At 52.3% G+C, this 26,982-nt stretch overlaps 6 protein-coding genes across 6 annotated transcripts; 2 read left to right on the top strand and 4 right to left on the bottom strand.

The window, feature by feature from the left end:
- Window positions 1-173: 173 nt before the first annotated feature.
- On the bottom strand, window positions 174-1,819 carry ALTATR162_LOCUS5825 (uncharacterized protein; the record flags this gene model as incomplete). Its single annotated transcript, XM_043313445.1, has 4 exons — window positions 174-257; window positions 313-902; window positions 948-1,437; window positions 1,505-1,819. 4 exons carry the CDS (start codon window positions 1,817-1,819, stop codon window positions 174-176), a joined length of 1,479 nt encoding a protein of 492 aa, XP_043169380.1.
- Window positions 1,820-3,950: 2,131 nt separating this feature from the next.
- ALTATR162_LOCUS5824 (uncharacterized protein) lies at window positions 3,951-6,918 on the top strand (the record flags this gene model as incomplete). The annotated part of the gene is made up of 2 exons (XM_043313444.1): window positions 3,951-6,722; window positions 6,817-6,918. 2 exons carry the CDS (start codon window positions 3,951-3,953, stop codon window positions 6,916-6,918), a joined length of 2,874 nt encoding a protein of 957 aa, XP_043169379.1.
- Window positions 6,919-10,550: 3,632 nt separating this feature from the next.
- ALTATR162_LOCUS5823 (uncharacterized protein) lies at window positions 10,551-13,437 on the bottom strand (the record flags this gene model as incomplete). Its single annotated transcript, XM_043313443.1, has 3 exons — window positions 10,551-11,501; window positions 11,556-12,399; window positions 12,542-13,437. The coding sequence occupies 3 exons, from the start codon at window positions 13,435-13,437 to the stop codon at window positions 10,551-10,553; spliced, it is 2,691 nt and encodes an 896-aa protein (XP_043169378.1).
- A 2,135-nt stretch (window positions 13,438-15,572) lies between these two features.
- On the top strand, window positions 15,573-16,613 carry ALTATR162_LOCUS5822 (uncharacterized protein; the record flags this gene model as incomplete). The annotated part of the gene is made up of 4 exons (XM_043313442.1): window positions 15,573-15,913; window positions 15,973-16,389; window positions 16,452-16,461; window positions 16,515-16,613. The coding sequence occupies 4 exons, from the start codon at window positions 15,573-15,575 to the stop codon at window positions 16,611-16,613; spliced, it is 867 nt and encodes a 288-aa protein (XP_043169377.1).
- A 473-nt stretch (window positions 16,614-17,086) lies between these two features.
- ALTATR162_LOCUS5821 (uncharacterized protein) lies at window positions 17,087-17,818 on the bottom strand (the record flags this gene model as incomplete). Its single annotated transcript, XM_043313441.1, has 2 exons — window positions 17,087-17,571; window positions 17,623-17,818. The coding sequence occupies 2 exons, from the start codon at window positions 17,816-17,818 to the stop codon at window positions 17,087-17,089; spliced, it is 681 nt and encodes a 226-aa protein (XP_043169376.1).
- Window positions 17,819-22,117: 4,299 nt separating this feature from the next.
- On the bottom strand, window positions 22,118-26,428 carry ALTATR162_LOCUS5820 (uncharacterized protein; the record flags this gene model as incomplete). Its single annotated transcript, XM_043313440.1, has 1 exon — window positions 22,118-26,428. The coding sequence occupies one exon, from the start codon at window positions 26,426-26,428 to the stop codon at window positions 22,118-22,120; it is 4,311 nt and encodes a 1,436-aa protein (XP_043169375.1).
- Between the last annotated feature and the right edge of the window lie 554 nt (window positions 26,429-26,982).

Below are 26,982 nucleotides of genomic sequence, written 5' to 3'. Positions count from 1 at the left end.
ATGCGACCGTCAAGATCGTGTATCATAAATCCCACCCACTTGGCCATAATTAGAAGATACTGGTGCGGCGTGGGCAAGGGCACCCTCGTGGGTATCGGATACGTGCTTCCGCTGCACAATGTGTGTATGTGAATGAAGCGAAGGAAGCGCGGAATAACGAAGAAAGGGGTATCTTAGAAAACAGTGCCGTCCGAGAGGATCATGATTGGCGGTTCTTTAGTGTTGGGCCGCGACACTTCAGCAATTTCTCGACCTCCCTAGTGTTGCGAGTCAGTTTCATCCAGAAGAACACTTGGGTGGCGTCAAGCTTACCTTCCAACTACCAGCTTCAAGCATCTGCGCCAGGTTCAGCTTATCCGAGCCGCTCAGGCCTAGGAGGTTGTTTACGTCGACTAGCAGGTCATCAAGAAGTCCCACTGTGACTGCGCGCCATTCGACAATGACATCATCGTCGGCGGTAAACATTGGTACAACCTCCATGCTTGGTTGCCCGGTTGCCTGTGCGTTGCGCTGGTATTGTGCGAGACCGCGTTTTTGATCCTCAGGCTTCAGTGTCAAGAGGCCGACGTCGATGAAAAGTCCGCCGTTTCGGTATTCTGGCAGTCCGGTCAAAAGTTCAGCGCCAGGGAAGTGAACGTGGAGTAGCTTGGTCATTGGAACCATTAGTGAGTACGTCATCCATTGGGTCAATTTGTGGAAAGGCACAATGTTTTCCCAAGGATGGGTTGGATGCGATGGCATAACCGAGCATGGCCATGCGTCGCCCATGGGTACACCGTCTATTTGAGTCCTCGACGCTGGCCAGATGGGGGTCAAGCTGTCCATGAGCGTATTCCAGAGTGTGGGGAGGGGTATAATGGGGACTGATGACGCTTGTGTGGTTGGGTGGGAGAGGAGGTAGTCTGAGGGTGTTAGCCAAAATCACAAACTCTAGCAGATGTGCATACCGAGCATGTTTCCGGGTCGTGCTTCTAGGCCAAAAACTTCTTGGTTTTGTAGCGCTTCTGCGAGACGGAGCAGCAGGCTAGTGCGACCTTCAAGGCCATCGATTGGATTTGTGGCGTTGACCTGCAGGCCACGCGCCACTGTTGCGACGTCGAGCTTCTTCAGGCCTGCGCTGTCGACCTGGTAGGGCTCTTTGGGGTCGCTGCTGAATGCGCCGGCCTTGAACATCTCCAGACTGGCTACAGCGAGACCCTCGCTACGGCGGTAGATCTTGCCCGACTCCTTGCTCTTGTACTGCCATTTGGTGCCTGCACCTGCATCGAGGAGGACGGAGACGAGGAAGAGATCAAGTAGACGGCGAGTGCGCTCCTGGTTGTCTACGGTAGACGGCCATGATGCCATGAGCTGATCGATTCGCGGGCGGCCACCGACATCAAAGTGCTGCCAGCGACCGTGGGGTGGAATTGCGGCGTAGTCGGGCGCATAGTCGCGCTGCAGGCAATGTTAGAGCGCAATGTCCTTCAACATGGTATCCTTGCGCCCGCAAAATGAGGCTTACCTTAATTATGGATACGACAAAGCTAGCGACATCTCCAAACTTGCTCATGTCAACAGTGAAGTGCTTGAGCTGATTCTTTTTGGCCTTTTCGAGCACCAGCTTGGAGCGCTCGCGGACGGCGTAGATGCTGCGCAGATAGCCGGCCGGGTCGAGAGTTGGATCTGGGGCCTTTGGGAGAGGGATATCTGGGAAGCTGGTAGGCCGAGAGCCGTTTGGAGTGGGTCCAGGGGAGCGCAGGGAGCCATTGGAGCTGTTTGGCTGGCTGCCGTTGGGAGAAACCTGGGGCTTGGAGCCCTTGCGATTGAAGAGACGCATTGCGAGCAACGACGACGGAAGGTGAGAGGTGCTGGCGGAAGGAGCGTTTCTGGTGAGGTTTGCTGGGAGGTAGGAAGGCACGTTCAAGTCGGGCGAGGTTGCTCGAGAGGCGGCGATCGTTCTGTCCAGAGGCCCGCGCTTGCTGGCAGTGCGGAACCGTTACCGGGAGATCCCTGGACAAATAATCTGGAAGCGACTACTTAGTAGGCAAGGGGGTCGACACGTGCGCTGTGGGAAACCTTGTGTAGAGACTACGTGCTGCTCGAGCAGTCATGAATTCAAATCAGCACAAATCCGGGACGACGTGGTGAAGGACGCAAGACTCGAGTCCAGACGCGTCGCTTCCAAGTTGTATAGTACAGCAGCGTCCACCCTGCCAGGCATAGTCTCGCCGAGTGCCCCTGCCTCTTCCGCGTCAATGGACGGCACGATGTACGGCGCTAGTGGGGCAGCAATAAACCCTCGAGCGTCCTGTTCCTGAGCGACTCGACTGTGCCCCCGACCGATGTATAAACTTCCCACTGCCGCGCACTTCTCGAAGCCCTCCGGAGACCTATCCACCCTGCAGGTCCCGACTGCTCGTCGCGTCTATTGATGCGAGGTCGCTGTTTCTTCCCTTCACGGTATAGTCGCTGCCTCTGTACCTGACCTATGAACCGTTTGCTCCAGCTGCGAGCTCTGCGGCACGCACCACACCCCCTTTGTGGTTAGACGCAAAGTACTTCTACCAGGTATCGGTCTTGACCCTCTTCAGGCTAGCAAGCGGCTTGCACACATCAAATGCAACCTCATTACCAGTTATGCTATATCCCCTCGACGCCCTGCTCCGTCTCTGCAACATCAGCATCGCTATCCACATCCATTCAAACCTGGATTCTTGCACATTCTCCTGACATGGGCCCTTTTACTAATAGTATGCCCAAAGCCCACAGCCTGAGTCATCCACCTTATCGCTTACATCGGGGATAGGCGGGTGGTCAAGTCTGATACCGTGGCCGCGGGTTCGCGGCTCGGCAAATCCGCCATGTTGCCTGAGCGCCGAGTGTCGACTGTCCTCTCCCGCCCAGGCACGAGCTGGCTGTTATGATCAGCCTAATAAGACGCCTTGCACGCACAGTCCGATGAATCCTTCTCGATGATTTGTAACCTTCTGCACAACTGCCGAAACAAGTCTTTACTTCCAAGCCAGCAACACTAAGGGTTCGCGGCTGCGGTTACCGTGCCGCCTACGAGTAATGAATGACTGCATCCCTTCGGCCCGAGTCAGCTCTGACACCACGGAGCCAAATCATCTCGATTCGATGTGGTTGGGAACAAGGCCTTGCAAAGCTTTGCGTTGACCCTCAGGGGGGTCGCGCAGTCGGGACAGTCCGCTCGCGCCAGGACGTGCTACTGCCACCATCTCCGCGGTCGCGGTTCGACAAAGCCCACTGACCGCATCTTAACCTGACAGCTGGTGGATCCGGATACGCTCACTCTATTCGTGCCTGTTGCCCGACTCCGCAATCACAATTCTTTACCGGTTGTTTACCTTTTTTGTTTACCCAGCAATCGACACCGAGCATTGGTCAGGTCGGAGGAACTGCTCGCACCAATGCGTTGTGAGGTACCGACGCAAGCATGTGGTCCAGGAACGCAGATAGCTCCGAATCCGAGTTATAGTCCGTGCTCGCGGGAGCTGCGAAGATGGGGCTCCGTGGCACTTTACTTGCGACATATGTCGGCTCTTCTTGCCTGTGTTACACTGAAAAGCTTGCTCTCCATGTTATGCAGCAGATGTGAGGCTTTCGAGATTTGTACAGTCTTATTATATCGTATTCGCGTATTCCAAGATTTTGGTCGAGTTGACTGCGAATACCATGTAAGTATGCCAAAAACTGATCAAGTCAAAATTTGGACATTTGATAGCTATGCCAGCGACCCTCGCAAAGTAGGCTCGTGGACCCTGCATCTGTCACGTGTTGTGGCTGTGCTTCCAGGACTGTGGCGCGAAGCGAGCATGCGCAAGCGCGACCGGCCATGGTGAAGCGGTCAATACAACCAGTCCTGATGTTTGGCACCCAACTAGCAATAATGATATGATTTCCATTGCACACTCTTTTGAAACGTCCCACACAACAAAACAAATACGATGGATGATCTAGCCGGCCTTGACTGGTCGCAGCCCGCCAAAAAGACAACTAACAACACCCCCGCGGCCTTTCCACCCTTCCGCCAGAGCCCCACGCCTCAACTCTCCGGTCGATCCACGCCCATCTCCACGCTCTCTACGCAGCAATCTGGAGCTGGCTCCGGCGGCGCTCAGCAGTTCAAGCTACCCTCGAAACCAGCAACCCCCGCAAACGATAGCTTCGCTGGTCTCGTGTCCTCCAACAAGTCCAAAGCCCCAACGAGCAATCTCTCGCTACAGGAACGCCAGAAACAGATACAGGAGGAGAAGGCAAGACAAGAAGCGGAGAAGAGGAAACAATGGGATACTACCTTCGGAGGTGCTGAGTCGAGCCATTGGGACACGTTAGGGAGCGGGAAGAGCACGCCAGAGCCTGCGGCATTTGGCGCCCCGCGTCCTTCGAACAATCCGTTTACCAACCATGGCCTGTCCAAGACCATAAATAAGCCCTTCGCAGGCCTGGACACCACTTCGAGACGGCCTGAGGTGTCTTCACCCAGCGAGGCTGACCTCCTCGCAGCATTCAATTCGGCAGCTCCCGTAGATAGCTCAAGTCACTTTCCCAAACCAAACCAAAGCAGCGGCAGAAGCACACCTGCTTATAGCGCAAATGTCTCCCGAGGCAATACACCACTGCCACAACCTTCTTCTGGTAACAATGCGCTTCTGGACGACGATGATGATATGTTTGGTCTCAAGCAAATGGCGCAAAAGTCGACTTCGCCTGCTCCGCCACCCCCAACCAACGAAGCCGACGACGATATACTAGGCTTGCTAGGGAAGCCTGTTTCTGAGTTCCAGCAGAAGGAAGAGCTCCAGCCAGCACCCGTAGAGGAACCTTCACAGGCACGCCAACAAGCTTCTCCAGGTCCTGAAAACGCACATGACAAAGCTGTCGCTGAGCTAGTGGATATGGGATTTCCAGCAGAAAGGTCGGCGATTGCACTGGCTACCACCGAGTCTGGCTTGGACGTGCAGGCTGCTGTAGGATGGCTGTTGAACCAAGCGCATGCCGAGGCGAAACAGAAGACACATACGCAGAGCCAGGATAGGTCGCTCCGAGAGCCCGATGAGCTTGATGAGCGCCCAAGGCGGGGAAATAGTAGACCTAACGGACGAGAATCGTCGAGAGAACCACGGGCGAGCGGCTCTAGACCCGCGTGGATGCAAGACGATGAAGTACGAAGTCGATCCGGTCAGCGTAGACCAGAAGGCCAAGAGAAGGACGTAACGCAAATGGCTTCTGAAATTGGCAACAACCTTTTCAAGTCAGCAAACTCCCTATGGAAGACGGGCCGCAAGCAAGTACAGAAGGCCATGGCCGATTTCCAGCAAGAGGGCGATCCCAATATGCCAAAGTGGATGAGAGATGCCCAGGCTGCGGAAGCTGCTCCTCGCTCAAGTCGACAGCAAAAGAATGAGCAATCGGCGACAGATGAGGCTATGATGCTGGAGGCTGGTGGACGACCCACCAAGCCATCTCGAACGAGCGAGATGCGTCAACAAGCTGAATCGCTACCTGTACGCCAAAGAAGAGAGCAAGAAATGGGAAGAAATGGCTACCCAGATCGTATGTCGTCTCAATCGCCATCACAGCGACAGCAACCATCAAGTCTGGATAAACGACCAGCAACGCGACTGACCCGCCAGGAGGTAGAAGAACAGAGTTCCCAGGCATACGTTAGCCCTGCCCGCCGCAAGAAGACTACACCGCAACCACAACCAGAAGTAGATCTCTTCTCTTCAGACCCCACACCCCCAAAGCAACCTTCACGTCAATCGACGCCAGCGAAATCTAACAACCCATTCCTCCAAGCGACTTCAACACCAAAGGCTCGAAGTCCAGCCCCTACGCCAGCCCCGCCCAGACCAAAAGCACCACCGCGACAGATACCTCCAGTGTCGTCTTCGGCTCTCAGTTCGTCGTCAGCTAATCGGCAAAGAGGATCAGAAGCATTCAAACGTGGAGACTACTCCGCTGCACACACTGCCTATTCTTCAGCACTGAGTCCTCTTCCAAAAACACATCCTGTCACGATAATTGTACTCTGCAATCGTGCAGTCACCAACATCAAAGTTGGTGATCCGAAAGCGGCGATTGCTGATGCCGACGCAGCCTTGGCTATAATTGGCGTGTCAAGAGGAGAGGGCGAGAAGATTGCTACAGGCGGAATAGAAGGCGAAAAGGACATGAAGGAGTTTTACGGTAAAGCTCTCATGCGCAAAGCCGAAGCCCTTGAGAACATGGAGAAGTGGGCAGATGCACATGGCGTATGGAAAGAAGCCGTTCAAAACGGTGTAGGTGGCGCCATTGCCATCTCCGGCCGCAACCGCTGCGAGAAAGCCGCAAACGGCGGCAACAACAATGCTCCAGCAGCCGCGAAACGTCCGCCTCCAGCCCGCAAGCCCGCTGCTCCCAGACCCTCAGCCATGTCAGATCTTGGTGGTGGCGGTCCTGCCAACGACTCCGAAGCCGTCAAGCGCATGAAAGCAGCCAATGCCGCTGCCGAACGCGCAGACGACGAGAAATTCGCCCTTACCGACCAAGTCGACGCAAAGCTCATTGCTTGGAAGGGCACCAAGTCAGATAACCTGCGTGCTTTACTAGGTAGCTTGGATAAAGTGCTTTGGGAGGGTGCAGGCTGGAAGAAGGTCAACATGGGCGATCTGGTCATGCCGAACAAGGTCAAGATTATCTATATGAAGGCTATTGCTAAGGTTCATCCCGATAAAGTATGTTTCCCGCTTACCCCCTTCTCCCTTTTCTGGGAAGACTTTGAAAACCAAGCTTGTGAGAGATTAAATTGCTAACCTGTTCTTGTTACAGATATCCCAAACGGCGACTACGGAGCAGAAGATGATTAGTGCAGCTGTCTTTGCCACATTGAATGAGGCATGGGACAAGTTCAAGACGGACAACAATCTATAGTCTTAACTATTCTTATAGTTGACAATCAGAGCATTTTGACTGACCCCATTTTGGAAAGTCGGAAAATGAAGGCGCTGGGGAACACATTGCTGTTGTGATGACCTGGCCTTTCTCCTACCTCTTCCTCTTTTACGCTCTCAGTTTGGCTTGGTCGATTCGCTTCTGTTTTATCGGCGATTGTGCAATCTATCATCCCGAATGTCTTCTCCAACGATGAAGTATTGGTGTGCAATGTTAGTTCGCCTGTACGTATTGACAGCCTGATACTCCTTCCTTGCAAGTTGTGGTATTTTCGTGTTGTGTCAACCAAATTACATATTGGTAAGGATGTTGGCTATACTTGACCAATCGTACCACTAGTGCTGGAGTAGCTTCGAAATAGCGCTAGGTCACTTCCTATAGATATTTGGTTTGCAAGTCATGGCTACAGATTTCGCTCTTCTTGAGCCTGTTTAGCGACACTCCTTGTAAACATGCTCTGGATATAGCATCAAAAGTTAATTTCAACATCTCACCTAAGCTAGAACCTTCTTCTCTACTTTTTTGGGGGTTTGAAAGTTCTGGACACAGATAAAAGTTTATAAAGGAGTATAACATAGCTTCTTGTATAAGGTATGCTAGAGAAGAGACACCCTGTCCAATTTCTAACAGCTCTTTTACTTTCGGGTAGATGTAGGAAAGCTACAGCAGAGTTTCGGAAGACACTCAGCTGACCTCAAGTTTCCAAGACTCCAAAAAAGTCACCGAGAAGGCCTGCTTACAAGCTTACTATGTTCCGAGTCAAAGGGCCTCTAATCCACTAGCGAAGATGATTGATGTTACTTTGTTGTTGTTGTACGTACAGATACGGATGCTTACATGTCTAAAACTGGTATTCAACTACTGGGCTTTGTAACCAGCGTTTTAGCTTCTGGTCCCTTCGTTTTGCAACGGCTTGGCGTGTATGTTGCTGTCAAATGAAATCTAGCATTGGGGGGGGGAGGGGGGTTGGTATAGGCACTTTACCGTGTATTATAATGCGTTACTCCTCTACTGCGACATGGGATCTGATCAGACATCGACTTCGGTCATTCTATCCCGAACGACCTAGTTCTGCTACCCAATCCCTCCCTACTCCACCAGAAAAACATCATTTCTCGCTACTGCGCTGGAGATTGCGCCGAGTGTTTGATTTTTGGCATTCACAAAGGAGACCATTCCCCTTCTTGCGCATATGGGAGACATGTAGCAACCTCATCCCTGGTCATCGTATGATGCTTGTACCAGCCGCTTACTTAGACTTCTGGTAGCTTACAGCATTCTGGCCGCTGCTTTAGAAAAGGAATCGGGAGTATTGCCCGTGGCATTGTTCATCCAATCGCCCTGTATTCCTTTAACGTTGCTCATCTCCACTTTCCCCACTTGAAGAGACAGTAGTTGCAGTCCTAAGTGAACAGCCTCGGCTTACCTCATCCACTAAATGTGTGCTATGTAATTTCTAATCACTGGGACAGTCTCCACAGTACTGACCTTCAAGTGTGGTGCTCAAGCACGATGTCCAACCGCTGTCGCGCCGTACCGTTGATTACTAGCTCTATAGAGGAAATTACTGTAAGAACTTATTGTTGTCACAACTTTCGGGATGTGGAGTGCAATAGGGAGTTAGGGCGATGCTTTTGACTATTGCCGTTTTTGTGAGATAGTTATTGTCTTTGCTCTAGCTGTGACTCTTGGCCCGGAGCTGAAGGTGCGCACGTGCAAAGCAGTCAGCAAAGCCCAGATGAACCTTGTGCCTGTGTGACATCTCGCATCTAGAAGCTAGACTTGGAGACTCTGGTCCGCTAATGCAATGTCTTTGTTTGCCTGATAGATGGGAAGTATTTCGGGATGGAGATTCACGCTGCTAAGAAGATGATGAGCCGGAAGGGATTAGGAGAGATAAAAGCCGGACCGGACGTTGAAAATTTACCGTGGCGTGAGTTAGGTTAATGAGTTCCGGGAGCTGAGTTTCGGGGTAGGTGGTAGGCAGGTTTGGTTTTGCTCGGTAGTCGTGAAATAAGGGTGTCGAGCTAGAACGAAAGTTTGGGACGTTAAGTTAGGTTACCTGGTCAGCGGTCAAACTAATGGCGGCTGCGAAGGTAGATTATGTCGATTACCTGGGTCGCTCGAAAAATAAACTTTCGCTCCTTTTTTTTCAGCTCCGGCGTTTTGCTTCTCCTTTCGGACAAAGAGGAGACGACGAGCTTAATTGCTTATTCGCGCGAGTGCGCTGGCAGGTGCCGACACTCTAAAGCGGGAGCTGGTACGCCAAATGTTTAGCTGCGAGCTACCAGCCGGAGGATCACGTCTCCGCCTGTGAACAGCGCACCGGTACTTGCCCGTACTATCGGTAGTCGTGGACTTTTGCTAGCTACGCGTCCTTTAGCGGGGGCGCACTGCTGCTTCTTGCTCTTTCACATCCAAATAATCGGTGACTCGCAGTAAGCATCGTATAGACAGTGGTTCGATCACCCGGCATGCACCGCGGCTTCAGTGCCACAAACCTGGGCAGTGCACATCGGTACCAATGATGATCGGTAGCTGAACGCGTGTGATGTCGTCATGATTGCCTCCTTGCTGTCTACCACTTAACCGGTCAAATTTTCCAGCTTCGGTCCACGGAGGTTTTGCACCTGAACTGTTTCGTCTTCTCATGTTGGGATGTTGGTGTGGACCGAAGGCGTCGTCATGGTGGTGTATATCATAGATTAGCCAGAGAGCAGGACAACAAGCATCCAGTTACAGGTCACATACATATGGTTCCTAAGGGTGTTTTCTTAGACAACGTGGCTTGGAAACTCCCGCGTCCCCGCATGACTCAAACCCAATCTTACTGCTTGCTCATTGCGGTCACGGCGTAAATGTAGCACCCGAGGTGCAAGGTACGGGTACTGCTTTCCCGCACAATGGTAGAAGGTGAACGTGCTGTGTGAGGGTGTACTGCAGCAAAGCTCGATCATGTCGTCTCACGACAAGCGGGACATGCTTTCTCAGCCTTGGGAGGCTGGGACGTCTGCGAATCTGTGACATTGCGAGAAATGGGTTTCGAAGAAGTCTATGTGTTTTGGTCATATGTTGACGAAACTCGCCAATCATTATCCGTACATGTTGTAGTATGTGGTAATAGTACAAAGCCGCTCCATGATATAATGCCTGAGAATCAAGTGTGAAAAAGAGAAAACAGATATCGCATAACCCAAATGTGGACGGAAGCCACTGCCAACGCCCAAGCTTCCGGTAGGATTTTTGAAAATAGTACTAGTACAAAGTAATAGTGGGTTTGCAACTTACAGCCATAGCGGAGTCGTGGGATTTCATGCGGCTATCGTTCATGCCTGTACGCGTGCCAGGTGCGTAGTAACCCACTGACTAGCTGTCCTATTCATGCAGATCCATATTTCTGTCAACGCGGACTCGCGCTTGTGCTAGGCACGCCGACCAGATGGAGGCGGTTTTAGAGATCGGGCCGAAGATTATGCAACGTGTAACGCCATGACAGAGGCTCGCATCCAAGATAGACATGAAAAGTGCATGCACACTTGATGTTGTTAAACAAAAGAGGCATAACTCGTGATTCTATTCGTCGCATAGCGAGTTTATGCGGGAACAGGCAGTTACTGACCCGTAAACTGACCAACAACGCCGAAAAGCAATTGATCTTCAGTCTTGTACAGGGCATCATCGTCTCCGAATGCCGTCTCGAGACTGTTGCTGATCCTCCAGAAGTTCCCGTAATTTCCGTTCCTTATGCCTTGGCTTTCCTGTGCGGCGATGTCCATCAACTGCTTGATTCGATTCGAGACCGTCTTCTGTTGCGCCTTTGCAGACGCCCAAAAGCCCGACAATTCGTCGATGCATGTCAGTGTCGTATTAAGGGTCTCGATGAATGTCGGCAATGACGAAACGAGCCCCGCAGAGGTCAACACATCAACCGAGAGCATGAGCGCATATCCGGGGAAAGGTGTCGAGAAAGAGAATTCTAGTGCAGCGGTGGGTGGAGGACGTCGTTGGCGGTTGACAGGAGCCAGTGAGAGCATTATTGATAAGAAGTTTGACGCCATACGTAGTGTTCGCTCCAGATTTCGGCGTATCTTGTCCATTGGCAATACGCTGATTCTCACTTGACGATTCAGTCGGATGATCGTAGCATGATACAAAGCATGTATCGACAAAAATGTGCCCGCATGTCCATCAGCGATGCTATTGTCGAGATTCTGTGGGGTGTAATGAAGGTTCTCTGGCAACAGAGCATGCCATGCGTCGAGCTTTTCGTTCATCTTCGTATAAAAGGTGTCGTAATGTTGTTCATAGGCACTATCGGATCGGCGCGCAGCTCGACTAGAGAAGGTAAGCACCTCGCCCCATAGAGTCGATATTAGGCATAGATACGCCATGTTCCCCAGGACGGGGCGGGCAGTAGCGCTTCCACTCAGGAGCTCCTCGTCGAAAAATGGTGCGTCGCATGGTGTTGATGCTTCGTACATGTTATCCAGGCACGGGAGTTGAACGAAAGCATCTTCCAGGTTGATGACAAAAAGGGTCCCCCCAAAGAAGCCATTGTATCGCTGTTGTTGTGATATGTCAACGGATGTTGGGATGTCTACGACGTCGTGACTTACATCCATCAGGAGTCCAGACCAGAATGTGCGGCGGCAACATTCTGCGTAGGTTCGACGGTCAAGTCCATAGTCCAGTTCGGAATTGCTATCGGCTAGCTCTTTAACACCTTCTTCGGAGTTCAGTTTCAGTGCACTGAGTGCTCGCAAACCAGCACCACAGTAGTCCCACGCTTCCTGTGACTTGCCCCGAGCAAAGTAATAGAGCGCAAGTATCAGCCGGGTCTGGCACAGCTGTAGACTAAATTTGCCGAATCGCTTTTCTGCCGCATATGAAGCGACAGAAGCAAATTTCCTCCCCAAAGCTCGTCTCTCCACATCAACTGAGAATAGAGAGCCTATGGCAAGGACGGAATACAGAAGCATCAAATGGTCGTGGCTCTTGTCGCGGTTGCTCTCTACCCATGCAAGGAAAGGTCGACGAGGAAACATGCCGTAGGTTGCGCGACCAGCGTGAATGAAATAAAGGTCCAATAGGTGCATGGTAAGTCCAGGGTCTGTTTCGAAAGGATCCTGTTCCCATTGGAGAGCGAGTTGGTCAGAATAAGAGCCGCGTCCAGGATCATCCAAGCTCTGATCGTTTGCGGAGCCGCTCCAATCCGAATCATATGGCTGTACCGACATGTCTCTCGGGTCTGTAGTAGTATTGGGGCGGTACTTTCGAGGTCTGAAAGGGGTTCCAGCGTTCCAAGTGTCAACTTTTCTTGATGAGTCCCGCAGCTCTCCAGGAGCTTTGTTTCTGTCTGAGGTTGCCGCAGGACTCAAGACTTCGGACGACTGATTCTTAAATAGCGGAGCGGAATTCGACGGTGAAGTCTCACCGGATGCATTGCTTTGGTTAAGTCCACTGTCATTCGTTAGTATTTGTCATACTATGGTGCAAGCATAGTCTTGTCTAGTCCATAGAGCATAACGGACCAGTTAAGTCAATGCGCTCCATGCTCTCGAATGAGAAAAGAAGGAAAGTGCGAACAGGGATGGCTACTTACCCTCTACACACCCTTTGCGACTTGGAGCATTGGTGGCACTTTGGATATCCAGGCTCGCACTTAATCTTCTTCTCTCGGCAGGTCAGGCAGGCTTGCGCAAGTCGCTTTCGAGGTTTGCCGGCCTTTGTGATGCCCCACGAGGGATTGACTGCTTCACCGTCTATTATAGCCCGGCAAAAGGTGCCATCCTCGTAGACATAGCACGGGCCTTCGCCTGGTATATCGCGCTGTCCCACACAACGCGATGATCGTACTGGAGCCCGCGAAGAACCTTCCAGTCGTCTCATTCTCACAGGCCTACTCGGATCAAACCCTAATTCCTGCTGACCAGAGTGGTTTGTCATCGTACCCGTCGCATCAGACATGAGCGACACTTGCCGGTGCCCATTGCCTGCTAGGTCATGCGGTGGGGGGTGGACGAAACTCTCACGCCGTTGGAGATCTACTCGACCGACACCGAACCCAGAGCCTGGCGTCGACGAAGTAGTAGACGGGGTAGCGATTGTGGTTGACAGAGGTTGACGATGGTGGTAGGGTGTTTGAGAAGCGATAGCATTATGCTCGGGGCGGCCATGGAAGTAACCATCATATTCATGCCGTCTCTTCAATGTCGGACTAGAAGACCCATAACGCCCGCAATTGTTGTAGAGTACCGGAGCGCCACCCGCCCTCAATGATGGATCCGACGACTTCTTGTCCAGTAGTTCTGGTTCCAGAAGCGTGCGAAGACTTGGTAATTGTTGCGCATTGTTATGGCTTCCACTGGAATCTCTGGGACGGATGTGCTGACCGGGAACAATTACTTCTGGTCGAGACGATGAAGCATGATGTGGCGGGTAAGGGCTGTAGGATGGTGGAGGACCTGAATGTGAGGGTAGGCTGGGTGGACGACTCATGTTGAGGAGCATAGCAGGTACGATGCGTTCTGATGTTCGACCTTTGAAGTGGGATGATTTCCACGGTACACCCCGTTGACCGACCACATGAGGGAACGTAAAATAGCAGGAGCTATGAACTGCCTAGGATGCTCAAGGGATCCAGGCACTGCTCAAAACTTGACACTGGTGCAGCCACGACATCAGCTAGTGGTCAATTTAAGTGGTACACAAAGGTACGTGAGAAAGTCAGGGAGGTGGCCGACGAACAGAAGCGTCTGGCCTGGACTGGGAAGTCCGCTGCGAGCTATTACAGTCTAGAAAATAGACCAAAAAATCAACAGTCCGTGCAGGGCTGACGTCTGACGATTGAGCACCACTCTTCCGGCTCCTTATGAACCGCAACCGAAGCACAAAGCAACAGTGCATGTAAGAGCGTATGTAGGGGCGACACGGGAAGAACTTACAGATGCAGGGATTATGATATGCGGCGCGGGCGCACCTTTTGGGCGCAATTGACACTGAGCACGCAGCGAGCACTGCTTCGATTGCTTGAACGTAGGGCAAAGGATAATAGCAATAAGTATAATAATGTCCGGGTAGCAGAAGTGGAGGGTGGGCGGACGACAGCGGGACCCCGTGCTCAGCCAGTCAACAGCTTACCAGGAGGCCCTTGTAAGAACAGGCTTCAAGGAGGAGCGACCGCGGCCTCGAAGTAGGTCAGCGAGTATTCCAGTGGCGTGCAGTGACGGACCGCCAGGGACATGGTCGTGGAGCCTTTGCTGTTTGAGACCCGAAGATGCTGGCACCAGCCAGGGTATGGAGCAAGCCAGCCGGAATATTGGCTGCAGATATCGAGTCAACCGCCTTCTGCGGGCTAGATAGCGTGTTGCGTCAGATGCAGACTGATGCACGTTACTGCAGTCGTGGATGGCGCGTGGGCAATGTGAGCCCCAGATCGTACCAACTGGCAGCTGGCCAACCGCAGCTAATCCGCTAATGACCTGTGCAGATCATGCAGCGTAGGCTCGGAATGCAGCGAACATGTCCTTGCTATTTTGCCGCGAAACTCTGGGACCTGGCGTTAGGTTCTGGAGCGGTTCCGTCCAATAAGCTTCAGTTAGATTGAGGCCAAGGACTGGAAGTAGCTAGAACGTGCAGCCACCATAAACGACGCCTCTCGCTGCAGGAGAAAAGAGGGCAAATACGCCGCCGTCAACAATGCGAACAAGAAGACAGGTGTCCCGGCGGCCGGCCCTACATTGCCAACGAGAAGCCTTTTGTCCCCGCCCAACATTGCATTGGCTGATGCCAAATGCTGACACGGGCGATGCCGTTGTCGTCAGCTAAAAAGACGCCGAAAAAATAGGCCTAAAGCGGCACCAGAATCCGATCGGAACGAGCTCACAGCAGCCGTTGAGCGGGCGATTGAGCCCATCTCGATCCTCTTACGTCCCGGATCCCCTAACGCCACTCTGGCCTTGCTTGCATGAAGCCAACTTGGCCCGCGCCGAACGGCTCCAAGCTTAGCGGTCGGTTTCTTTGATTACACTCCCGAGTCCATGCGCATTTTCGGGCGTCTTGAGACTCCATATAATAAAGGCTTTCTCCGGATGCCATGGTGGCTTGATCTGAGATAGCACCGTCAAGTCTTTTTGTTCAGTAATCGAGCACGTGTACGCAGAGTGCTTGCCGTACAGTCGAGGCTGCTGTAACGATGATCCAGGATCGGCTGTCGTTTCCCGCTGTCGGCGATGACGCCCACAACATTTTTGTACCGTCCGTATTGATAATGAGACAAAGGACCGAGAGATCAGGCGAGCGGCCGGGAACTGACAAGGCGCAGGCACAAGCGGATCGCCGTTGAGCTGGACCGAAGCGAAGCGGCTTGCGAGTCAGGACAAATGATGGGGTATCAGTGAAACCGGGAATGAATGCCAAGGTCACATACACGCTAAGGCCCGCTTACGAAGCTAGCGGCATGCCAAGCTAGGGTTGAACTCGTTTGTGCAGGTGCGACCGAGTCGACTGTCACAACAACAACAACAACAACACCACCGTTGTCAGCCTTGCCGAGACCTCTTTGGCGACCACGTGCATGCAAACCCGGGCGCATTTTTTTCTAACATTCATAAGTGTACAGAGAATCTTGCAACATGGCTACTGAGCTCGGCGACAAAGATGTGGCGCGCAACCCGTCACCCGCTGCCACCACGCATCAAGGCGACCGCCGCCCAAGCACTCCGGAAGTCGCAGACGTCAAGCCCGTCAATCGGGAAGCCAGCTACGGCTCTGGTTCGTCTGCTCCGCTGCCTTACGACGGTGGCGCGCCTCCCCTCCCTGACGAGCCCGTCCCAGACGCAGAGGACGACGGCTGGGAGCCTAGGTGGGCACACGAGGCTGGCGCATGGTATTACTTCAATCACAAGACCGGCATCTCGCAGTGGGAAAATCCACGCGTTCCAACCGCTTCCAACACCAGCCATGGCTACGACAGGTTTGCTAACTATCATCTTCTTTTTATGTCTTTCCCAGCCTAATACGTGCACTCGACAGAAACTTCTACGGTGGCCCCGCTGCTATGGCATCAAGCTCTGGCGCTCCAGGTACCAGCTCTCCGCCGAAGCGCAAGTGGGGCGGATACAACCCCAAGATCCATGGTAGCTTCGATCCTAATGCCGACTACGCCAAGGAGGCAGAAAAGGAGGAAGAGGATGCAGAGCAGGCTACCGCTGCAGCAGCTTTCGCCGCTCGTAACCCTGGCCATGGCTATACCACAACCGCTCAGTTCAACCGTTTCAACGGCAAACAGCAACAAGTTGGTCAAGGTCCGGAGATGCACAACGACGAGAACAAGAGCCGTCGCCAGATGAATGCCTTCTTCGATGTTGATGCCGCCGCCAATAGCCATGACGGACGTAGTCTTAAAGCAGAGCGTCGCGCACAGCCCCTCAGCAAGAAGCAGCTTAAGGAGTTCAACGAGAAGCGCAAGGCCGCGAAGGAAGCGAAGCGCAGAGCCTGGCTTCGTGATTGAGTGTGTGGGCGGTAAGAAGAAGAAAAGACAGTGAAGTTTCAAAACGACCACTAATGCAAGCTAGATACGGGCCATACCCTTGGACTCAGGACTGCACTTCTATTATGTCAAGGTAGGATCTCACGCTTCTTCTGGTGCCTTTGGATGCGACATTATAGCATGAAGGGACTACACACACGCCTTGGCTCTTTGTTCGTTCAGCGCCGTGGTATGAACTACACATGTTTCGCCTGGAAACGATTATTGCTCATCATGTACTCGAGCAAATAATCGATCATGACAGCCGGTCCACTTCTTGAATAGTCGTCTGGATATATGTTATATTACCAACAGGAGCAAGTCTCTTTTGCTCGTAGCTGCCGCTGGAGGATAGTAAACACTTTGTACTCTTCAGTGCATAACCCGTAGATACAATGGCATTTTTGTTGCCTTGTTCACCAACCAGACACTACTCCCCTTGTGCGCCATGTCCATCTTTGACGACTTTGCCTTTGCAATGTGCGCTATCTTGTGCAAACCCCTGCCACGTGGTTTTAGTCTTCGCCGTGAACCCAATGTCATCAGGGGCAGATTCGGTTCCTTGCAGCTGCAGGCCGTCAGCAATATATGTATATTACGGCCAACAGTCCGGATACTTCAGCCACCCTTTGACGCGGTATCCTGGGCACTTAGGTCCCCCATCTGCTTCCGGACGTCTTCTACCGTCGATCCAGTTGCGGTCCCTTGCGCCGATGCATTGTTGCCTTGGGCATGCTCTGCGTCTGCGTCTGCGTCTGCGTATGCATCTGCGTCTGCATCATCCATGTTCTCATCCGCGTTCTCTCCAGCTTCCGCTTCCGCTTCGCCAGTCTGTCCAATACCCTTCTCCAGTTCTTCCACAGCTCCAAGCAACCAATCCACTACTTCGTTCTTATCGTTGATCTCCGCCTCATAGACCGCATCGTGGCCGGCTCGGTTGATAATCGTGACATCAGCACCGGCTTGTATGAGAAGTTTTACGCTTTCGAGATGGCCGTTCAACGCAGCCCAGTGGAGGGGGGTGTTGCCTGCCTCGTTGACCGCGTTCAGGAATGCTGATTCAGGCTTCTCGGCGCCGGTCGAGAAAAGCAGCTTGATGATGTCTATGCCAGATATTAGATATGCTTCTTATCACGAACACCTAGGGATATTACCGTTGTGACCATTAGCAGCAGCATAGTGTAGTGCGCTATTCTTCGAATATGGGTCGATAGCCGCAGTGAATAGTTCGGCCTTTGATCGCTTCGTCTGCGTGGACAGTTCGGAGACATACGAATCGAGCTCGGCTGCTTCGTTCGCTCGCGCCAGGTACAAGACCTCGTCTATAGCATCTTCGTCTAGTCCTGCCATCTTTGCTTGTCGGCTTACGCTTCGGGTGTCTCAGTGATTCTCAGCAAATATTTTCTGAAAAGTTTGCCCAATAAGGAAAGCGGGGGCGGGGTACACGACACTAGCCCGATGAGTGGTAGCTCTCGAGCAAATTTCCCAGGGCTGTAATCCATCGTCCATCACCGGTGCTGCACCTGTCCACTCGTCACTTTACACATGCAAGTGCGCACGCTTCCCGGCTGTGCACTATACTCAATCAAGGGTTTTTAACTCACCATCTTCCTCTCATTAGCATAAAATCAATTCGATACAGCACCCTTACTGCAGATCCTGCACTGTTAATGAGCAAGTATAGCAATCAATCTATGGAAGCGCTAGAAGGCCAACACGCATGCACGAATTATGACGTGCAGCACGATGCTCTAGCTTCTCTAACGACCATCGGCATCTGCCGAATTTCATATTCAAAAATACCCCTTGCTCACTTCTGCGTTTGACAGTTTCTCTCTCACATCGGCTTTGCCTGGCTGACAAAACATCTGAGCACCACAAGAATTTCGTGTTTCCTGAGTTATATTCCTGGAAATCTATTCAACTGCCATCCTTTCGACTCTCACGATGGTATCCGTGAAACGCAGCGCAGTATTTTTGCATGCGTTCAAATGTAGGATATAAATTGGGAAACAAGAGCTTTCTTGCAAAGCACGCTGCATACATGCCAGGAACCCACTGTATACGGTTCACAGATTGTATTCTTCTATGAATACATTCGATGATTCGGACGTGTGGCTGTGTTACATCGGAAGGAAGCCTCTCGCCAACTTGGAATTACCCGGTTGCCGTCCTACGTTGAAGCGGCAAACTGGGTTCATATGAGCCTACTCTGGCTATTCTACTTTGTTGAGAAGCAAGACCAACAGAAATGGACCTAGAACGCGCAATCGATATTTTCCACTGCACTTCCTACCATATGGTGTTGCATTCATTTACGACTTGTAGAGAGAAAGCGTCTACCTACATGCTGAACTACGTCATGCACGCATATCGCTCGCCTGCACCTGCCATTTAGCACTCGGTCCAACGAACTCAGAACGGGTCGACTGCTTGGTGGTGTTCCCACTCACACCTTCATCCTTCCGCTAACCCTTGCCAGAGCATAGATTGCGCAAGGACCTTGATCCATGAACCTGGTCTACCCGCGAAGATCCAAGATCACAACGGGCTTAGGCAAGCAACTACCTCGGAGCCAACACTACACATCTTACCGAGGCCGTTTCAGAGCTCCAGCTTAGATTCCCACCAATAATTTCTCGGCGATATCGGACCGATTCTGAACGTCTAATCAGAAATCATCAGATGTCAGTCCGGCTTGAAAAGATTACACTATTTTGGCGCTTCTATGATCAACGTTCGGACATGTGATAGCGAGCCTTCCCGCTGGGATCGACGCGGACCTTGTCATCTACCTAAATGAAACTGGTATATTGTCCGTTCGGATCACAGCCGAACCCAGTCATGTAAAATTATGACCACTTTGGTCGGGCTGATGTTGATGGAAGTTTAACTTCAGGTACGCTCCACACTCCGCGCCTGTCTCTCAAAACACTCTTGTCCGCTCCGGTCTGTTGGCAATCATCAGGCATATCGCTTGCCGAAAGCAGACAGTGTCCGACAGTTCACCTTAGTGCACGATATAGCCGTGTCCCCCGAATGGCGACTTGTCATCAAGGGAAATCGCTCCGCGGTTAACACGTTCAGCAAGCAGAAAGAGCATAGATCTCCAGACTTGTAGCCCTGTTCGCAGTCGTTGCCTGATGTGGAGTCTCTTGCGCAGCTACGTACAAACCGGAATCGTTCCCGCCATGTCATCTACTTTGCAACCAGATGACAACAATGGAGTACATTCAAGGGCACTGCACGCGCCAGCAACAGAATGAACGATCTCAATAACGGCACAACCGACACTTGCACGCTTCTGTAGTGCAATGTCACTGCCATTGGCATTTCACAGACGTTCTCAAAGTTACTTTACTTTTTAGCCTCCCACGCCGCACACTAAGTTACCCCGCGGACGTGAGAGCCGTAACGACGCCTGCGCTAAGGCTTGTGCAAGGGGGAGAGGCGGCATTTGAAAGCCACCACATCAATAGTGATTACTGCAAATGGTTTGGCGCAGGCGATTTACCGATGCTCGACTGATGGAAGCCGCGTATTACCTTTCGGAGGTGTGGGTACCGCAACATTAGCTCTCGGCCCACATTGCCCTGCTGCTGCGCCGTGTGGCTGCATCAACACCAACACTTGTCGCCAGGCCGTTTGTCCAGAGGATTCGTAAAGCAACAGGATTCCGCCTCAGTTTCGAGCCGCCGAAGCCTATTCCTATGTGGTAATCCTCGAGTCAGCAGCGCATAAAGCCTTATGCAAGACATGGTGTCACACATCGGCAAAGAATGTTATTTCTCCACTGAGGCTCGGTAAGCTCATAACGTCTACACGATTGTCGATCGGTGTGATAGCCTGGCTTTAGGTGCCGTTAGCTGCTTGAAGTGTTGAGAAGGACAACGTATGATTCTTTGAGAAATCCACTCAGGGTAATCAAAGAATGCGCTCACGAGGTCATTGCTTCGATAATCACGTCTAGGCGGGCCTTCGTTCCTCTACACAAATCCTTCAGCATAGGATTCTCGGATCAGGGTCACGCTAACCTTCCTTTTGGCTAGCCAATCAGCTAGTCACGGCAGGCTATCCGAAGGCGAGACCCTTCTTGCATGAGGGCTGTTACTACCGTCACTGCCAGCCAGACGGGAGTAACTCCTACCGTCCAGAATACTGATCAGGCCCCCTCTTATCTCACATGACTCGGGACATCGTGATATCAGGCATTGCAATGTTTGATCAGTTGTCAAGTCGTCATGCATTATGATAACATGTCTCGAAAGGAGTCATGATGGCTCCATAGCATGCGTACTTCCTTTCAAATCTAGACTAACACTCTACGACCGGGCGTTTGGAAAGGCGTTGATCCCGCGGTCCGACATAGAAGCTTTCGAATCGCTTCAATAGCGGCAGAGGTGTGGGTGGTAGGTCGCAAACGTAATCCCCCCCTCTCGGTTGCACGAGAGAGAAAGTCAAAGGATGCCCAACGCTCAATTACGCTATACGGGCATGCAACCCATTTGTTCTTCGCATGTCAGCTCGCAAACGAGGTTGGTGACATGCGTCTATGTGTATTAGCGAGGTAGCTATACATGTCGAAAATGTGATGGCGGTGCTTTAGTGGACGGAGCGAGTGCTGTTTGTCGATGGTTTTTCCGATATGGCTTTCTTTTTCCCATTACAGCGGGTGAGAGATTGGGGGACGAGCTGACGCCCTTCCCTACCTTGCTTATTTCCCTGCGTTCTCTGCCATTGTAGCTCATCACTTGCTCTCTGGAGCGTTGTGTTCGAAGAAAACCTTCTAACTGTCCAGTCGAAGCTGAGAGACAATTGCCCCTCAGACATGTAGTGGATCGATATCAGCTGAAGGGGCGCACCATGATGCTAGATATGACATTGTGATCACTTGAAAGTGGGGTATGCTGATCTACTCTGATTCTCATACCATTTTTACTCGTCTCTCGCAATGATTGATACTTGGATCTCTCTTCAATAGAAACTCCTGCGCAAGCTTTCACGCCTAGGGGCTCATTCAGGGATTCAGGGGTTCACGTATGAAACAGCACTGCATTGCAAAGCATGCCACGTAGAAATAACTTCCATGGCACTCGCAATAGTTTCTTGTATCGATCGAGTCAATCGGACAATCAACGACTGCCGTATAAGCAACCCGGCCCTTTATTAGCGCCTCCAACCCGGCCCTTTGTTGGCGCCTCCAAAGCGGCCCACGACTACATGACTCAACCCAATTTATGCATTATACACACTCCTGCCGTGCCTACTCGTGTATGCCGCCTAGAAGTTAGTCTGACACACTATAGTCGTCAGTGCAACACAGGCAGGCTCACGGAGCATGTATGAATGAATATGCAGGCAGACTATGCCCATAAAGGGCATTTGGACATTTAAGAGATATCATAATACCGAGAGGCCGACAAAAGCGCTCATACTATGCTACGCTAGCTGAGCAATACTTTACGAAGTCTACATAGAAAAGGAAACAGAAGCTTGGCCCTAGGCCACGCTATGTGGTATGAAGAAAAAAGCTGAAGCTGGTGGTGGTACATGAATCCGAAAACGCCTCTTGCACATGACTTCGTGCTACATGCGTATATCATCGACGCCGTACCCATATCCAAGAACAAACAAACTAAGAAAAACCGCTCAGTCTTCAATGAGCGCGCCTAAGATCAAGCTCTGAATGACAAACTCCGCGCATGTAACCTTGACCTTTTTCCCACCGACTTCTCCTTTAGCAAGGAGTTCTTCGTGCACTTCAGCATCGTCCCTCTTCCTCTTCTTGCCTTTCTTGGGTTTGCCACTAGCAGCAGGCTTCTCGGTGCCGAGTAAGGTCGCGGCAGCCTCAGCAACACCGCCTTCACCGTTGTCAACATACACCCAATCCCACTTGCCGTTGGTGAGCATATCAGATGCGGCGACAAGGTCAGCGCACCGACCCACTGTAGCGGAGCCAAGAGCGTGGGAGAGGAAAATAAACGGCTGTCGTTTTTCGATTTCCTTCTTCGATTTGCCGGTGATGAGGAGGACATTCTGGTCTTGAAAAAGAAGGTCACGGCCCTGGATGGTTTGGGCGAAAGTGAGGTCCTCGCCAGCGGGGTCGTAGGGTGTCATTGTGCGCGACCGCACGACACCGTTCGGGTCAAGAAACTTTGAAACACCAGCGGGTAGAAGGTATCGCATAAACGGTGCGGCGCGGGACGTGTTGAGCGAGTCATGGATCCAGCGGAGATGCAGACATGGAACGTTGAGCGCGAGTGCTTGGATGTATTTGGTGCTGCGAGAATGTGAGTCCGAGATGAGGGCAACGAAGCCCAGGTCTTTGTATGCTTGTTTGAGCACTAACCCAACTGATCCTTCGATGGTAGAGGCTGACCTACGGCGACTCTGGGACGAGGTTGGTGCTTCGGCTGGCTCACTCTCAAACAGCTCGTGAAAACCTTGTTCTAGGACCTGTCCGCCATTGCTCTTGATCTGTCTAGCAACAACCTCCTTGTCCACATCTGCTGCTGTAGAAGTCAGGACAAAAGCCATATTCGTGAATACACCGCTGCCGGATCGAACGGTAGATGCTACAGAAGCTGCGCGTGTAGTGACATCTTTCAGTAGCGATGGTACTGCCGTTCCTCGTCGGGTGAAAGAAGGCGTCGTAAACGGATCGGCAACAGGGGTGCCAATGTGAGAAGCCGACTTGGCGGGTGAGATGAGCGGAGAAAAGTTGAAGGATCGATCGCGAAGTCGATTCCAAAGTCCAGCTGTCAAGTATATGCTAGCCATGGGTACCGAAATGTGCTCAGCTGACTGTATTGCTTTGCCTCTCGATAAGCTCTCCCTGGGTCGCTCCTCGAGAATTATAGTCGTGTATCCGCGTTGATCAGTAGTGGGAAACTCCTCGCCACCGAGATCGTCGATCCTATCCTTGAAACCGACAACAACGTAAGTGTTTTTCTTCATGCCAGTCTCATCCACCTTGACATGATCACCCCTGCGGAGATTTAACGCCCGAACATGTATTGCATCCATTGACGTGGTGTTACCGTCGTCGTAACGTATCTGCAGCTGGCGGGCAGTTGCGCGGCCGATGCACGTGGCAGGGTAATAATGGCTCCCCGGCCAGGACGCAAAGACTCGGTTTGGCACAATGACTTCCCCTGGTGGCGTTGTAGCTCGTTGCGATAAGCTTTCTAGCGGTCTTTCAACGTTGCTTGAATGGGGTAAGGAGCTAATGGGCTCGTCCGGCTCCATATCAGCGTCAAGCATCTCGACATCGGCTGGCTTGGGATCGACTATTTCCCGAGGCTTTGTGGGTGTGAGCGGAGTGCTTGTCCGAACACCTAAAGAAGCTTTTGATTTCGCTGGTGAGTTCGCTGGTGACGACAAGCTCTGCAGGAGTTCTCTTGACACAGGTTTGAGAGCACCCTGTCTCTCTTTCTTGGGCCTACTGGGTTTTGGCAAGGCTTTTGACTTCAGCGACGTCGTTCGTTTGTACGGGGCTTGTACCGCTTCTCTTTCGCGCGTGGCGGCAAGAGCGCCTTGGTCTTCTCGTGCGCGGGCTGATGCAGTTGGCGAGGTATTGTCAAGTGCTTGCTGCATCTGTTCGAGACGGGGTGACGAAGGCGGGTCTGAAAGTGATTCCGTACCCGTTGTGGCTTTCGGTGGACTGCAAAAGGCATTGCGCTTTGCGGTATATGTGACCCTGCGCCTTTTCGTTGAGAGTTGGGCTGGTGAAGTTGTAGCCATGAAAGCATCGTCATCGTCTTCGAGACCACTCAATCGCGGCATCTCAACTTCTTCCTCCACTGCTGACTGCTGTGTCTCAGGGAGATTGTAGATATCATCGATAGAGTGGATACGGTTGCCCCCCCGGATCACATCGCTTCCATTATCTCTTGAGCTGACGGGAGCCGGCTTGTTTGACTCAGATCTCAAGTGTTCTTCTTGAGCAGTTTGGAAAGCCTCTGTACTGTTGGTGTCACCAGGTGCAGTAATCTGGTCCTCCGCGGCTTCAGCAGGAGTCTTGTCTGAAAAGAAAGAGGGCTGTGTCTCGTCGAGTGCATCAGTTTCTGGAACAGTATTCTGACGTCGCATACTCGGTGGTTTGGGTGGCTCTTTCATCTCGTTGTGCTGTGCCGGGTTGCGATATTCGACATCATCCATAGGCTGATCTTGTTCGAATGTCTCTGAAATTTCCTGCCCGGTTCCCGGATCCACCTTGCCGGGTTGGACCAGATCCAATTCCTCACCCGGCCTTTCAATTTGGTGCTCTAAGGTAGCCTCGTGTTCCAGATCGTCTTTCGCAAGCGGTAGATCGTCGTCTTCATCCATGACTGTGTCTTCATCAATGGTCGGTGTCGCAGTGTCCCGCTCAGCTGCTACCTCCGCATACTCGTCATAGGTGTGCTCATCGTACTCCAGATCGCCTTCTTCGACGTCCTCATCGTCGGGTCTCAAGAGGGGAGGACTGCTTGGTACGCGCTCTTCGCCGTCGGGGGTCTTGCCTTCATCCGTGCTAGACTTGGGTGGCATTGGAGGCATTGATGAGGATATGACCTGACTTGTATACCCCGTCTTGGTAGCCATGGTAGTTTGGTTGATGCTGTATTGGTTCATCGATGGTGATGACGGGAACCGTAGCGATTTTGGTCGCGGTACACTATCAAAATCGGCAGTCGCATCTGGTTGCGAGTCCATGACAGCGACTGATTCCCTGCTGCTATGTGGTCGGTTCGTTTCTCGTAGATATTGCTGTGCCCCCGAGTTTTGTGGTTGTAATTCGCGTTGCAGCTGCGAGGAGGAAATTCCTTGCTGGGTAGAGTTCCGTGAAGGCTGACCTGAAGGGGTGCGGTAAGGGTGCGAAGAGGTCTTGGGAACCTGGACGCTATTGTCGTTGCTATTACGTCTCGCTGCAGTCCGTGCGGTATGGGTCGCGTTCTGTGACGTCTCGTCGGGGTATTGTTCGGTGTTGTTCTCGTTCACTCCGTTCAGCACAATGGGTTGTGACGCCTCGTCCATTGTCTCGTCGTCGTCGTCGTCATCCTCCTTATGAAATTCGCTGTGCACGCCGCTTCGCGCATTCTTCAACTTGACGGGCGATGGGTGCCAGACGTCTGCCACGCGCTTCCTCCCGGATCGCGGTACCAATGGTGTTGGTACTGAGATATGCGATAAGGAGCTGGCAGCCCGACGGTGAGCATGCTCCTTCGCCTTCTGCGCCTTCACTTTCCTGGTAAGCTCCTGCCAGCTATCCTGCTCTACAACCATGCTATGCTCGTCTCCCACGGAGTTCTTCCGCCTCTCTTGTGACTGCTCCATTGTAACGTAATCGGCTCGTGGCTCGCTGGATGACCGCACGACAGGATCTGATTTCGGAGTTTCGGGTTGCATGGCTTTGATAGGGCTGGAGTAGGCTGGAATCGGACTGGAGTGTCTCAAGTGGCTGAAATTGGGCGAAGGGCGTGTGAATACAACATCTTCAGCAACTCCGCCCACAGCGGGCGAGGTAGGCGCCTGGGTATTATTGAAGGCTTGTGTAAGAGAGATGTGCTGTAGTCCGCCATCACCCCCATTACCAAATGCTGGGAAGAACAATGAGGGTGAAGCAGCGGTGGCGGGTGTGGTATTGATGCGCATGACTGAACTGGAGCTGCCCCTGTTCCTATTTGCCAATGCCGGTGTCTGGAACTTGAGAGGACTTGTAGGCGCCATGCTGTTCTGTGCATCTGCACGTTCGTCGGCATCGATTACGGTAGGGCTCGTAGGCGTCGGCATATGCTGGTCTTGGCTGGATGAGACTGTATCCATCTCGTCTGTAGGCAGGTCGTCGTCATTGTCGTCGTCCGAATGCTCAATGAAGAGTGATTTGGCAGCAGTGAACTCTTTGCCCTCGCTAGTATATATGCCACTCGTCCATGTCTTCAGCATCTGACTATCCGGCTGAGTGTCTCCGGGCGCGTCCATTATATTGAAACTGTGGTACATATTGAATGCCCTCTCCCTTTGATTTATGTTGCCAGTGGTTGTGGGCGCGCTGTGGTGTTTGGGCAGGGCAGGCTTGACATGTTTTGCGGTCGCGGCGCGTCGTGGGGAAAGAGCGCGATTGGACGGGGAAAGCGCAAAAGGCAGGTGCGAGGAGGCTGTCAAGATGGAAGGAGCGTGATTGCCTGAGTAATGACCCTCAGTCGATGTGGTGAAGTGGAATGGCTTGTCGCTGCAGGCCCGCTGCCTGAGGGCCTGGGAGAGTTGAGATGGGTCCTTGGTGTGGCGTCAGTCAACTCCAGCGATCGGCGACCGGGGTGTGACACGCTATCTCAGACGCGACGAGGAAGACAGGTACTTACATCATAGAAGAGGTCCCCAAGCACTGTGGGAGCTTGCGAGTCTTCCATTGCGAAAGCTCGTGTCCGAGTGCACTCCGTAGCAAAGTGCAGCTTCTCACTGTTCACGGGTCTTACCTGCAATCAGCCGAGACGGTTACGCGCCAATTGACGCGTAGTCATGTGCCAGTCAGTGAC

The sequence above is a fragment of the Alternaria atra genome (assembly GCF_907166805.1).
Source record: "Alternaria atra isolate CS162 genome assembly, contig: 25, whole genome shotgun sequence".
In the NCBI taxonomy this organism is placed as follows: domain Eukaryota; kingdom Fungi; phylum Ascomycota; class Dothideomycetes; order Pleosporales; family Pleosporaceae; genus Alternaria; species Alternaria atra.
Note: the sequence above shows the minus strand (reverse complement) of the source record. Positions and strands in the feature narration are given on the sequence as shown.